We start from the raw sequence: 12,718 nt of genomic DNA, 5'->3' as shown, positions 1-12,718 counted from the left end.
TCAATCATTTGGTGGGGCAACAGTGCCATCTAGCAGGTGAATGTGCTCCTATTCTAAACGTTCCCTAAAAACTCCTCTCACTGTACTGCAATGATCTGGCTTTGAGGTTTAATGCCAGGCCCAGAGAGCGACGATGGAAGTCGAATTCAGTGGGCACGATGATAGATGTAAGCCTCCCATCAGGCGTTGGGGAATAACATAGCAGAAATAAAAAATAGAGAGAGGGCTGCAGATGAATGTAGGCGAGGAGGAGGAGAACAGAGTTCTCTGCTGCCCGTTGCTTTTAAAACCACATGATCGTGTCAGATTGCATTTTGCATGGAGACAGTAATCCTCGCAGTAAATGGATACAAAGATGTTCCCAGAGGTTATACAGTCAGTGAGATGGAGGGAGCGAGGGAGACCTGGAAAGCAAGAGAGGAGAGGAGAATGGAGGAGTGTAGTTCTGAGAGCAGTGTTGCACATAGAGCTAACGACAGGTGTTTCTCTCCTAGCGAGGGGGAGGGAGGGAGGGAGGGAGGGAGGGAGGGAGGGAGGGAGCAGGCAGGCAGGCAGGCAGAGTAGGAGGTAGGGAGCAGGCAGAGTAGGAGGGAGGGAGGGAGGGAGGGAGGGAGGGAGGGAGGGAGGGAGGGAGGGAGGGAGGGAGGGAGGGAGGGAGGGAGGGAGGGAGGGAGGGAGGGAGGGAGGGAGGGGGCATACAGTCCACAGAGGGAAGTGGGGCTATGTGATGCAGGGAAGCTGTGACAGACAGTGTGGAAGGTGAAACACAGTCCTTGGAGAACTCCATACATCCTCAGACACAGGAACAACAGTCATCCCAGAATCATTTAAAAAGGTTGTTTTTTGATTGAGGATTTGGAATGAAAGACATCCTGTCAATCACTTCACTGCTGCCACCAATTGTTAAGATTATAACGGGACCTGGCAGTCTAGTTATTGCAACAATAAACCTTTTTTGAATGTGAATAAGCTAAGACACAAGCGTGGGTTGGGAAATTTAAAATGATAAGCAATCATTAAATGACCCTGAGTGTGGAGGATTGGTTGATGTTGATGGGGGTGATTACAGAGCAACAGATTAGACCCACGTTGGCCTCAGTGGGTGTCTAAACAAAAGCAGTGTGCTTTTGAGTGCTAGGAGAGGAGAGGAGAGGAGAGGAGAGGAGAGGAGAGGAGAGGAGAGGAGAGGAGAGGAGAGGAGAGGAGAGGAGAGGAGAGGAGAGGAGGAATGTCAGATTTAGAGAGAGAGGGAGGAAAGGAGAGAAGACAAAGAGAGGAGTGGGTAAAGAGAGAGAAGACTAGCCTTGGGGTCATCTTCATTCCAAATATCCAATTATTTAGCAGTGCTCTTTGCTCTTCTCTCTGGTCTGGAGGGACTTCTCTGTCTCTCTGCAATCAGCAGAGTATTTCAGACAGAACCTGCACTCCTCTGTCATGTGTTCATACTGTGGTCTGTTTTATCTTCTTACAGGGAGCCACAGGTAGACTAGGAGACAGAGGATCCAAGGGAGAACGGGTAAGCACCTTTTATTTTGTTTCTCTGACGCTGTTTTCCATAAACACAACTCATTGTTTGTGATGGAAAAATATCACACAGAACTTAACCCAACCAAAAGGCAATGATGCATAGAAACACATGTTTTTCCCCCTGAGGTGCCTAAGTATTTGATAAAGGCATCTGAAATTCAATGCATTTTGTCTTCTACAGTGTAATCTGTTTCTAAAGCCCTGTCACAGTCTTCTACAGTGTAATCTGTTTCTAAAGCCCTGTCACAGTCTTCTACAGTGTAATCTGTTTATAAAGCCCTGTCACAGTCTTCTACAGTGTAATCTGTTTATAAAGCCCTGTCACAGTCTTCTACAGTGTAATCTGTTTCTAAAGCCCTGTCACAGTCTTCTACAGTGTAATCTGTTTATAAAGCCCTGTCACAGTCTTCTACAGTGTAATCTGTTTATAAAGCCCTGTCACAGTCTTCTACAGTGTAATCTGTTTATAAAGCCCTGTCACAGTCTTCTACAGTGTAATCTGTTTATAAAGCCCTGTCACAGTCTTCTACAGTGTAATCTGTTTATAAAGCCATGTCACAGTCTTCTACAGTGTAATCTGTTTATATAGCCCTGTCACAGTCTTCTACAGTGTCATCTGTTTCTAAAGCCCTGTCACAGTCTTCTACAGTGTAATCTGTTTATAAAGCCCTGTCACAGTCTTCTACAGTGTAATCTGTTTCTAAAGCCCTGTCACAGTCTTCTACAGTGTAATCTGTTTCTAAAGCCCTGTCACAGTCTTCTACAGTGTAATCTGTTTCTAAAGCCCTGTCACAGTCTTCTACAGTGTAATCTGTTTCTAAAGCCCTGTCACAGTCTTCTACAGTGTAATCTGTTTCTAAAGCCCTGTCACAGTCTTCTACAGTGTAATCTGTTTCTAAAGCCCTGTCACAGTCTTCTACAGTGTAATCTGTTTCTAAAGCCCTGTCACAGTCTTCTACAGTGTAATCTGTTTCTAAAGCCCTGTCACAGTCTTCTACAGTGTAATCTGTTTCTAAAGCCCTGTCACAGTCTTCTACAGTGTAATCTGTTTCTAAAGCCCTGTCACAGTCTTCTACAGTGTAATCTGTTCCCAAATGCTAGTAATGGCGGTTTGTAGGAGAGCTAAGATACATGGTGACAGAATTGGCCACAGACCCTGGGGATGTGTATCTGAGTGGGCTCAATCAGGGTAATGGCTGGATGAGGACTGATTGAGTAATGCTGAGGCGTTGGTAGCGACAGTATCAGCCCAAAGCCAGAATGGCCTTTTGCCAATGCTCTATCAGAATGCCTCCGGTACAGTCTGGAGTGGGACTGACAACAACCCCCTCGCCCTTTTATTTAACCAGGCAAGTCAATTAAGAATATTTTCTTATTTACAATGATGGCCTAGTTAAATAAAGTGATTGTAGATCTGAATGGGAAACCGGAGGGTGTACTGTAAACCACATGGCGGGAGCTCACCAGCCAGCTAGATTTAACCATTATACAGATTGGTATATTGGAACGTATATGTATTGTTTTATACTGTCAGGTATTACTGCACTGGTGGAACTAGGAACATAAGCATTTCACTACACCCTTCGATAACATCTGCTAAATATGTGTACATGACCAATACAAATTTGATTTGATTGTTCTTTACTGATCTCCTACTGCAGGGGGACCCAGGGATACCTGGAGCGAGGGGAGTCCAAGGAGAGAGGGGAAGGACAGGAGACCCAGGAATAGTGGGACCTATCGGGCCCCAAGGCCACCGAGGAGACCCTGGTCCCCCAGGTCCCATAGCATCACCAAGCCCTCTGGTACGTTGTTATATCTCCTCCAAACACACCAAGCCCTCTGGTACGTTGGTTATATCTCCCCCAAACACACCAAGCCCTCTGGTACGTTGGTTATATCTCCCCCAAACACACCAAGCCCTCTGGTACATTGGTTATATCTCCCCCAAACATACCAAGCCCTTTGGTATGTTGGTTATATCTCCTCCAAACACACCAAGCCCTCTGGTATGTTGGTTATATATCCTCCAAACACACCAAGCCCTCTGGTACGTTGGTTATATCTCCCCCAAACACACCAAGCCCTCTGGTACGCTGGTTATATCTCCCCCAAACACACCAAGCCCTCTGGTACGTTGTTATATCTCCTCCAAACTGGCCAAGTGTAGCCAAACTCCCATCTTGAATGATGTTGAATAAATGTGTTATCAGGTTTGTTGTGAATGATCCTGTAACACTCATAAAGGTGTCATGACCTGTTTTTTAAAGGTGTTGTGAATGATCCTGTCATAAAGGTGTCATGACCTGTTTTATAAAGGTGTTGTGAATGTCTTATGTACTCCCCTTCAAGGTATGTTTTACAGAGATCTCCCGACACTCATAGAGATCTCCCAACACTCATAGTTCAACCATAAACCCATAGAAATTCATGCTCCACATTTTTGTGTGTGTTTGTCTATACCCGCCCATAAAATCAAAGACTATCCTCAGTCACACATAATTATAGAATCTAAACATCCTCCTTTCTTTAGTGGTCTAAGTAATTAGCGTATATCTCTCTTTCTCTGTAAATGAATGCAGTACTGCAGTAGCATAGAGTTGTGTGGAGCTGTGTGGAGCAACATATGACACAGCAGATAACAGATAGGCATAATGAAGCCAGCTAGGTTGTTTCTGCTCCTCACCTCCCACTCCTGATCAGCTCAACCCACAGGGGGGTCGGGAGAGAGGGAAGGAGAGAAGGGCTAGAGAGAGCGAGAGAAGGAGAGAGGGCTAGAGGGAGCGAGAGAATGAGAGACGGCTAGAGAGAGAGGGAAAGAGAGAGAGGGAAAGAGAGAGAGGGAAGGAGAGAGGGAAAGAGAGAGAGGGAAGGAGAGAGGGAAAGAGAGAGAGGGAAGAAGAGAGGGCTAGAGAGAGGGAAAGAGAGAGAGTGAAGGAGAGAGGGAAAGAGAGATGGAAGAAATGAGAGAGATGGAAGAAAGGAGAGAGATGGAAGAAATGAGAGAGATGGAGAAAATGAGAGAGATGGAGGAAAGGAGAGAGATGGAGGAAAGGAGAGAGATGGAGGAAATGAGAGAGAGGGAGGAAAGAAGAGAGAGGGAGGAAAGGAGAGAGAGGGAGGAAAGAAGAGATAGGGAGGAAAGGAGAGAGAATGAGGAAAGGAGAGAGAGCGAGGAAAGGAGAGAGGAATAGAGAGAAGGAGAGAGATGGAGAGAGCGTGGGAGTGACGAGAGAGAGAAGGAGAGAGCGTGGGAGTGAGGAGAGAGAGGAGAGAGTGTGGGAGTGAGGAGAGAGAGAAGGAGAGAGTGTGGGAGTGAGGAGAGAGAGAAGGAGAGAGTGTGGGAGAGAGGAGAGAGAGAAGGAGAGAGCGTGGGAGTGAGGAGAGAGCTGGAGAGGATGGAAAAGCACCTCTGTGTGTCACAGCTATTCTACACGCAGCATGTAGAGGGTTACATAACACAACAGAGATGAAAGACTTCTGAATGCCAAGAAAACAAGTACTAAAGGGTTACCCTCCTATATATTTCTCTCATAGAACAGAACAGTGACCCTATTAAACACAAAAGTACATTGGCAACTCATCCCGTGGTATTCAGCACTGCCAAAATACAAGTACTCTGTTTATAAACCATAGAACACGATAATATTTGAGTGATCAATATCGATGTTCGAAAATGGCCCTGAATATTGTTACTTTAATACCTTTATAAAGTTCCCCGGGTTTGGTTTCATCCTCTCCTCTACCTATCAAGACACAGACAATACGAAGAACCTTTTAGAAAATGGTCCACAGATGATCACAGTTCATTGTAACAGTATATGAGGTTTAAGCTCTGATTGCAAAGGTGTTTCAAAAACACAAGTCCCTGTTTTTCTCCCTGGGTTTTATTCTAGTTGTTCATACTACTGGGTGTTTAGTGGAGCCTCACACTCATGAATCTCATTCCTTTATCCGTACCACAATCTGGAGTCCACCAGAAATACAGTATTATGATGCATTTCTCAGTCGTTTCCTTGGGCAGTCAGAAGAATATGGAACTCTGAAAGAGCATTTCTACAGCTAGGATTTCCATTCCATTCTGTTGCCAATGTCCTCCTCTACAATTCAAGGCTCTCTCCACACAAACATTCTGAGCAAACAGCAATCTTACTTTGAGCCTGAGATAGATGGCAGGGAAACAGGGAAACAGGGGAACAGGGAAACAGGGAAACAGGGAGAGAGGAGTTGATTATTATGCCATGAAGCATTGCATCTCTTTATCTCTGAAGACACTGCAATTTTATAACACGCTGAATAAAACATGAACTACTGCTGTCTCACTAATTACATTTTCTTAATCTGTTAAAGACGTTTTGGTTACGTTTGTGTTATTCTGTTTCTGTTTCTCTCTCTTATGACTCTCTCTCTCTCTCTCTCTCTCTCTCTCTCTCTCTCTCTCTCTCTCTCTCTCTCTCTCTCTCTCTCTCTCTCTCTCTCTCTCTCACACAGAATGATGCCAATTCCATGGAGGAAATTAAAATGTTTATCCGGAGTGAAGTATTGCGGTTGTTTGAAGGTACAGCTGTTACGTCTGAATCCTAACTTGTTGTCGACCCAATTCATCCTTCAGGGGGTCCCTTTGTTTTCTCCTCACTCTTTTAAGGATTTCAGGATTTCTGAATCGGGGGGGAAATCTAAATTGGATATTGTTGCCTTAGTTCTTCAGGAAGTAAAAGAGTCCCAAGTAAAAGAATAGTTGATGCTGGGTGAAGGTATTTTATTGTTCTGCCACTGTGTTGTGATATTGAATGGCAGAGTGGTATGCAAGCCTCGGTTTAGTACATATCCTAACTAACTAATGAGCTACTGTATCACCTATTATACCGTTTTCTGTTTTCTGATACAGAATTTCAATTTGAGAGCTTGGGCCTGTAAGGTTCTGTCTGAGTTATGGACATATCGTTGTTCTGTTCAATGTTTTCTACCTATATAGTAGTCTAAATAGCCCAATTCATGTTGTTAAATTCAAAATAATAAAATATACAAATTGCTGACACCATTCAAACCAATGAGGGTTTGGAACTTTAAAGCCAATTATCTCGGAATCATCTTTTTGCAGATAGAACCTTAGAACAAGCTCTTGAATTGTCTATCACTTGCAGAGAGTGTTGGTATATTATTAAATCAAATCAAATGTTATTAGTCACATGCGCCGAATACAACAGGTGTAGACGTTACAGTGAAATGCTTATTTTACCAACAATGCAGTTTTAAAAAATATGGATAAGAATAAGAAATAAAAGTAACAAGTAATTAAAGAGCATCAGTAAAAAAAAAAACAATAGCGAGAATATATTCAGGGGGGTACTGGTACAGAGTCGATGACAAGGGGCACCGATTAGTTAAAGTAATATATACATGAAGGTAGAGTTATTAAAGTGACTATGCATAGATGATAACAACAGAGAGTAGCAGCGGTGTAAAAGGGGTGGGGGGGGGCAATGCAAATAGTCTGGGTAGCTTTTGATTAGATGTTCAGATGTCTTATGGCTTGGGAGTAGAAGCTGTTTAGAAGCCTCTTGGATCCAGACTTGGCCCTCCAGTACCGCTTGCCGTGCGGTAGCAGAGAGAACAGTCTATGAATAGGGTGGCTGGAGTCTTTGACAATTGTTAGGGCCTTCCTCTGAAATCACCTGGTATAGAGGTCCTGGATGTCAGGAAGCTTGGCCCAAGTGATGTACTGGGCCGTTCGCACCAACCTCTGAAGTGCCTTGCGGTCGGAGGCCGAGCAGTTGCCATACCAGGCAGTGATGCAACCATGCTCTCAATGGTGCAGCTGTATAACCTTTTGAGCATCTGAGAACCCATGCCAAATCTTTTCAGTCTCCTGAGGGGGAATAGGTTTTTTCGTGCCCTCTTCACGACTGTCTTGGTGTGCTTGGACCATGTTAGTTTGTTGGTGATGTGGACACTAAGGAACTTGAATCTCTCAACCTGCTCCACTGCAGCCCCGTCGATGAGAATGGGGGCATGCTCGGTCCTCTTTTTCCTGTAGTCCACAATCATCTCCTTAGTCTTGATCACGTTGAGGGAGAGGTTGTTGTCCTGGCACCACACGGCCAGGTCTCTGACCTAGGCTGTCTCATCGTTGTCGGTGATCAGGCCTACCATTGTTGTGTCATCGGCAAACTTAATGATGGTGTTGGAGCTGTGCCTGGCCGTGCAGTCATGAGTGAACAGGGAGTGCAGGAGGGGATGAGCACCCACCCCTGAGGGTCCCCTTTGTTGAGGATCAGCGTGGCGGCTGTGTCGTTACCTATGCTTCCCACCTGGGGCCAGCCCGTCAGGAAGTCCAGGATCCAGTTGCAGAGGGAGGTGTTTAGTCCCAGGGTCCTTAGCTTATTGATGAGCTTTGAGGGCACTATGGTGTTGAACGCTGAGCTGTAGTCAATGAATAGCATTCTCACATAGGTGTTCCTTTTGTCCAGGTGGGAAAGGACAGTGTGGAGTGCAATAGAGATTGCATCATCTGTGGATCTGTTTGGGCGGTATGCAAATTGGAGTGGGTTTAGGATTTCTGGGATAATGGTGTTGATGTGAGCCATGACCAGCCTTTCAAAGCACTTCATGGCTACAGATGTGAGTGCTACGGGTCGGTAGTCATTTAGGCAGGTTACCATAGTGTTCTTGGGCACGGGGACTATGGTGGTCTGCTTAAAACATGTTGGTATTACAGACTCGGACAGGGAGAGGTTGAAAATGTCTGTGAAGACCACTTGCCAGTTGGTCAGTGCATGCTCACAGTACACGTCCTGGTAATCTGTCTGGCCCCACGGCCTTGTGAATGTTCACCTGTTTAAAGGTCTTACACACATCGGCTGCAGAGAGCATGATCACACAGTCTTCCAGAACAGCTGGTGCTCTCATGCATGTTTCAGTGTTATTTGCCTCGAAGCGAACATAGAAGTAGTTTAGCTTGTCTGGTAGGCTCATGTCACTGGGCAACTCTCGGCTGTGCTTCACTTTGTAATCTGTAATGGTTTGCAAGCCCTGCCTCATCCGACGAGCATCAGAGCCGGTGTAGTACAATTTGATCTTTGTCCTGTGTTGATGCTTTGCTTGTTTGATGGTTCGTCGGAGGGCATAGCGGAATTTCTTATGAGCTTCCAGGTTAGAGTCCCGCTCCTTGAAAGTGGCAGCTCTAGCCTTTAGCTCAGTGCGGATGTTGCCTGTAATCCATGGCTTCTGGTTGGGGTATGTACGTACGGTCACTGTGGGGGACGTTGTCGTCGATGCACTTATTGATGAAGCCAATGACTGATGTGGTGTTCTCCTCAATTTCCTCAGAGGAATCCCAGAACATATTCCAGTCTGTGCTACAAAAACAGTCCTGTAGCTTAGCATCTGCTTCATCTGACCACTTTTTTATTGATTTAGTCACTGGTGCTTCCTGCTTTAATTTTTGCTTGTAGGCAGGAATCAGGAGGATAGAATAATGGTCAGATTTACCAAATGGAGGGCGATGGAGAGATTTTTATGCGTCTCTGTGTGTGGAGTAAAGGTGGTCTAGAGTTGTTTTCCTCTGGTTGTACATTTAACATGCTGATCTAAATGTTTGAAAACTGATTCAAGTTTCCCTGCGTTAAAGTCATCGGCTATTAGGAGCACTGGGTGAGCGTTTTCTTGTTTGCTTATGGCGTAATACAGTGCCAGCCTCAGTCTGTGGTGGTATAGTATGTAAACAGCTACAACAAATACACATGAAAACTCTCTAAGTAGATAGTGTGGTCTACAGCTTATCATGAGATACACTACCTCAGGTGAGCAATAGCTCGAGACTTCCTTAGATATCAGCACCAGCTGTTATTTATAACCAGCCAACTGTATGTTGATAGTGTCGTCTTTCAGCCACGGCTCCGTGAAGCATAAGATATTACAGTTTTGAATGTCCCTTTGGTAGTTTAATCTTCCGCGTAGGTCATCTATTTTATTCTCCAAAGATTTCACGTTTGCTAGCAGAATGGAAGGAAGTGGAGGTTTATTTCGATTGCCTACGAATTCTCAGAAGGCAACCCGCCTTCTGGCCCCATTTTCTCTGCCTTTTCTTCACGCAAATCACAGGGATCTGGGCCTGTTCCCGAGAAGCAGTATATCGTTCATAGATTCTGCCAGTCAGTGGTGAGTAATCACGGTCCTGATGTCCAGCAGTTATTTTTCGGTCGTAAGAGACGGTAGCGGCAATGTACAAAATAAGTAAAAAAATAAGTTACAAACAACGCAAATAAACTAACAAAAAAACACAATCGGTTGAGGACACATAAAACGCCAGCCTTCTTCCCCGGCAACATTGTTACAATGATACAGAATGTGAATTGTCTATCACTTGCAGAGAGTGTTGGTATTATTATGATACAGAATGTGAATTGTCTATCACTTGCAGAGAGTGTTGGTATTATTATGATACAGAATGTGAATTGTCTATCACTTGCAGACATTGTTGTTATTATTGTAATACAGAATTTTTATGTCACTCGCCAGAGAGACTATCAAGCCATGCCATGCAGAAGACGCCGGCGGCCATTTTAGCGGCGCAGGTTCGACAGGGTTCTCCCGGTCCCCCTGGCAACGACGGATCCCCAGGGCCTCCAGGGGAAGAAGGCCCCCCCGGCCCTCAAGGTAAGAACCACAGGCTGCTGAAACCACTGGAGACATAAAGTAATGCTCCTCCACACTCTGTATCACACCAGAATAATAGATCTACATCTGCATAGAATATAAGAAAATAAGTTGTGTTCTACTCTACTCTACTCTACTCTACTCTACTCTACTCTACTCTACTCTACTCTACTCTACTCTGCTCTGCTCTGCTCTACTCTACTCTACTCTACTCTACTCTACTCTACTCTACTCTACTCTACTCTGCTCTACTCTACTCTACTCTACTCTACTCTACTCTACTCTACTCTACTCTACTCTACTCTTGTTTTCTCTTCTCTTTTATACCCTTCTCTTCAATTGTCATCTCTTCTGCTCTACCCTAATCTGCTCTGCTCTACGCTGCTCTACTCTACTGTGCTCTACTCGGTTCTACTCTATTCTGTTCTATTCTACTCTATTCTGTTCAATTCTACTCTATTCTGTTCTATTATATTCTACTCTACTCTTCTATTCTATTCTACTCTATTCTTCTTTTCTCTTCTTGTTTTCTTTTATACTACTCTTCTATTTTCATCTAATCTGCTCTGCTCTATTCTACTCTACTCTGCTCTGCTCTATTCTACTCTACTCTGCTCTGTTCTATTCTACTCTACTCTACTCTGCTCTGCTCTAATCTACTGTGCTCTACTCTACTCTATTCTACTCTATTCTATTCTACTCCACTCTACTCCTCTCCACTCATATTCTCTCCTCTCCTCTCTTCTCCTCTCCACTCCTCTCTACCACCTCTCTCTACTCCTCTCCACTTCTCTCCACCCCTCTCCTCTCCTCTCTTCTCCACTCCACTCCTATTTTCTCCTCTCCACTCCTCTCTACCACACCTCTCCTCTCCACTCCTCTCCTATCCACTTCCCTCCACTCCACTTCACTCCTCTCTACCACCTCTCCACTCCTCTCCTATCCACATCCCCCCACTCCTCTCCTCTCCACTCTACTTCACTCCACTTCCCTCCACTCCACTCCTCTCTACCACCTCTCTACTCCTCTCCTATCCACTTCCCCCCACTCCACTTCACTCCTCTCCACTCCTCTCTACTCTGACCACATCTGCTACACTATAACCTGACCTGAAGTAATACATAACAGCCTTTAATACAGGTCAAAGCTTATTTTTGAATGAAGTTGTGTGCAGGTGTATTCATGGGTTATTACTGAGTTTGGTGGTGTACTTTAGCTCACCTGAGTACCTGCCTTCAAGCCAGTAGCAGGGGAGCTCAGGTGACTGAGTTGAAACAAAAAGGATCTTACAATCTAAATAGAATAAACAATGTAGCTTCCAATACCCAAAGGCCCTGTAGTTCTGTGTTGTGATGGAGACAGAAGGGAGAGAAAAGTACTACTCTTTTAGGGAAGATGTGTTGCTGAAACAAGAGAGTGAAATAAAAGTACTACTCTTTTAGGGAAGATGTGTTGCTGAAACAAGAGAGTGAAATAAAAGTACTACTCTTTTAGGGAAGATGTGTTGCTGAAACAAGAGAGTGAAATAAAAGTACTACTCTTTTAGGGAAGATGTGTTGCTGAAACAAGAGAGTGAAATAAAAGTACTACTCTTTTAGGGAAGATGTGTTGCTTAAACAAGAGAGTGAAATAAAAGTACTACTCTTTTAGGGAAGATGTGTTGCTGAAACAAGAGAGTGAAATAAAAGTACTACTCTTTTAGGGAAGATGTGTTGCTGAAACAAGAGAGTGAAATAAAAGTACTACTCTTTTAGGAAAGATGTGTTGCTGAAACAAGAGCGTGAGGAGAATTGGAAAATATGTTTGCTTTCTTTCAGAGGTTGTTTGTGTGAACGTCTGGGGGATTCAATGAAAGGGAATGGACACTACTGTGTTGTAAGGATTCGTAGGTATTTCTCTCCTGCTAGCCAGATATATCAATACAGACTGAAGGGATGAGATGGAGAGAAGGGGGTAAGGAAAGGAGGAGTATGGTGCTGTTGGTGAACAACATAGCTGAGCCGTCTCTCTCTCTCTCTCTTTTTGTCTTTCTTTTTTTTCTCTCTCTCTCTCGCTCTTTCTCTCTGTGATAATATGAAGACAAATGAAGAATTGGGAGGAGAATAAGAGAAAGTAATATCAGTTTGGACAGAAAAGAGCACCACGATTGATACCTCACTCCCCTCAACTCCACGAAAAACAAAGCTCTGGTAAAACGTAAAAGGAAAGGAGTGAGGGAGAGAGGGTGGAGAGTGGACATCCTTTGTCAAACCCTGGGCAACTCTCTGACTGCTCAGCTCACACAAACAACCTCCTTCATCAATAATGACTCTCTGACTGCTCAGCTCACACAAACAACCTCCTTCATCAATAACGACTCTCTGACTGCTCAGCTCACACAAACACACTCCTTCATCAATAACAATTTGATTTGCTACCTCTATAAGACATTGAATAGAATTACCTAGCATGCTGCGCCCACTGTGCAATCTCTTCTAGTTCCTGTTGTAAGAGCCATGCAAGTTCTAGTGATGAATTATACTGCTAAACATAT

The 12,718-nt window shown here is 44.4% G+C and overlaps 1 protein-coding gene across 1 annotated transcript in view; it reads left to right on the top strand.

The window, feature by feature from the left end:
- Positions 1–12,718, top strand: part of LOC139410610 (collagen alpha-1(XIX) chain-like) — a 248,638-nt gene that overhangs the window by 216,690 nt on the left and 19,230 nt on the right. Inside the window, exons 47-50 of the mRNA XM_071155964.1 lie at positions 1,472–1,516; positions 3,189–3,332; positions 6,019–6,085; positions 10,048–10,185. Coding sequence (XP_071012065.1) covers positions 1,472–1,516; positions 3,189–3,332; positions 6,019–6,085; positions 10,048–10,185 — 394 coding nt within the window. The remainder of the gene's footprint in view (positions 1–1,471; positions 1,517–3,188; positions 3,333–6,018; positions 6,086–10,047; positions 10,186–12,718) is intronic.

This window comes from Oncorhynchus clarkii, chromosome 1, assembly GCF_045791955.1.
Source record: "Oncorhynchus clarkii lewisi isolate Uvic-CL-2024 chromosome 1, UVic_Ocla_1.0, whole genome shotgun sequence".
In the NCBI taxonomy this organism is placed as follows: Eukaryota; Metazoa; Chordata; class Actinopteri; order Salmoniformes; family Salmonidae; genus Oncorhynchus; species Oncorhynchus clarkii.
Note: the sequence above shows the minus strand (reverse complement) of the source record. Positions and strands in the feature narration are given on the sequence as shown.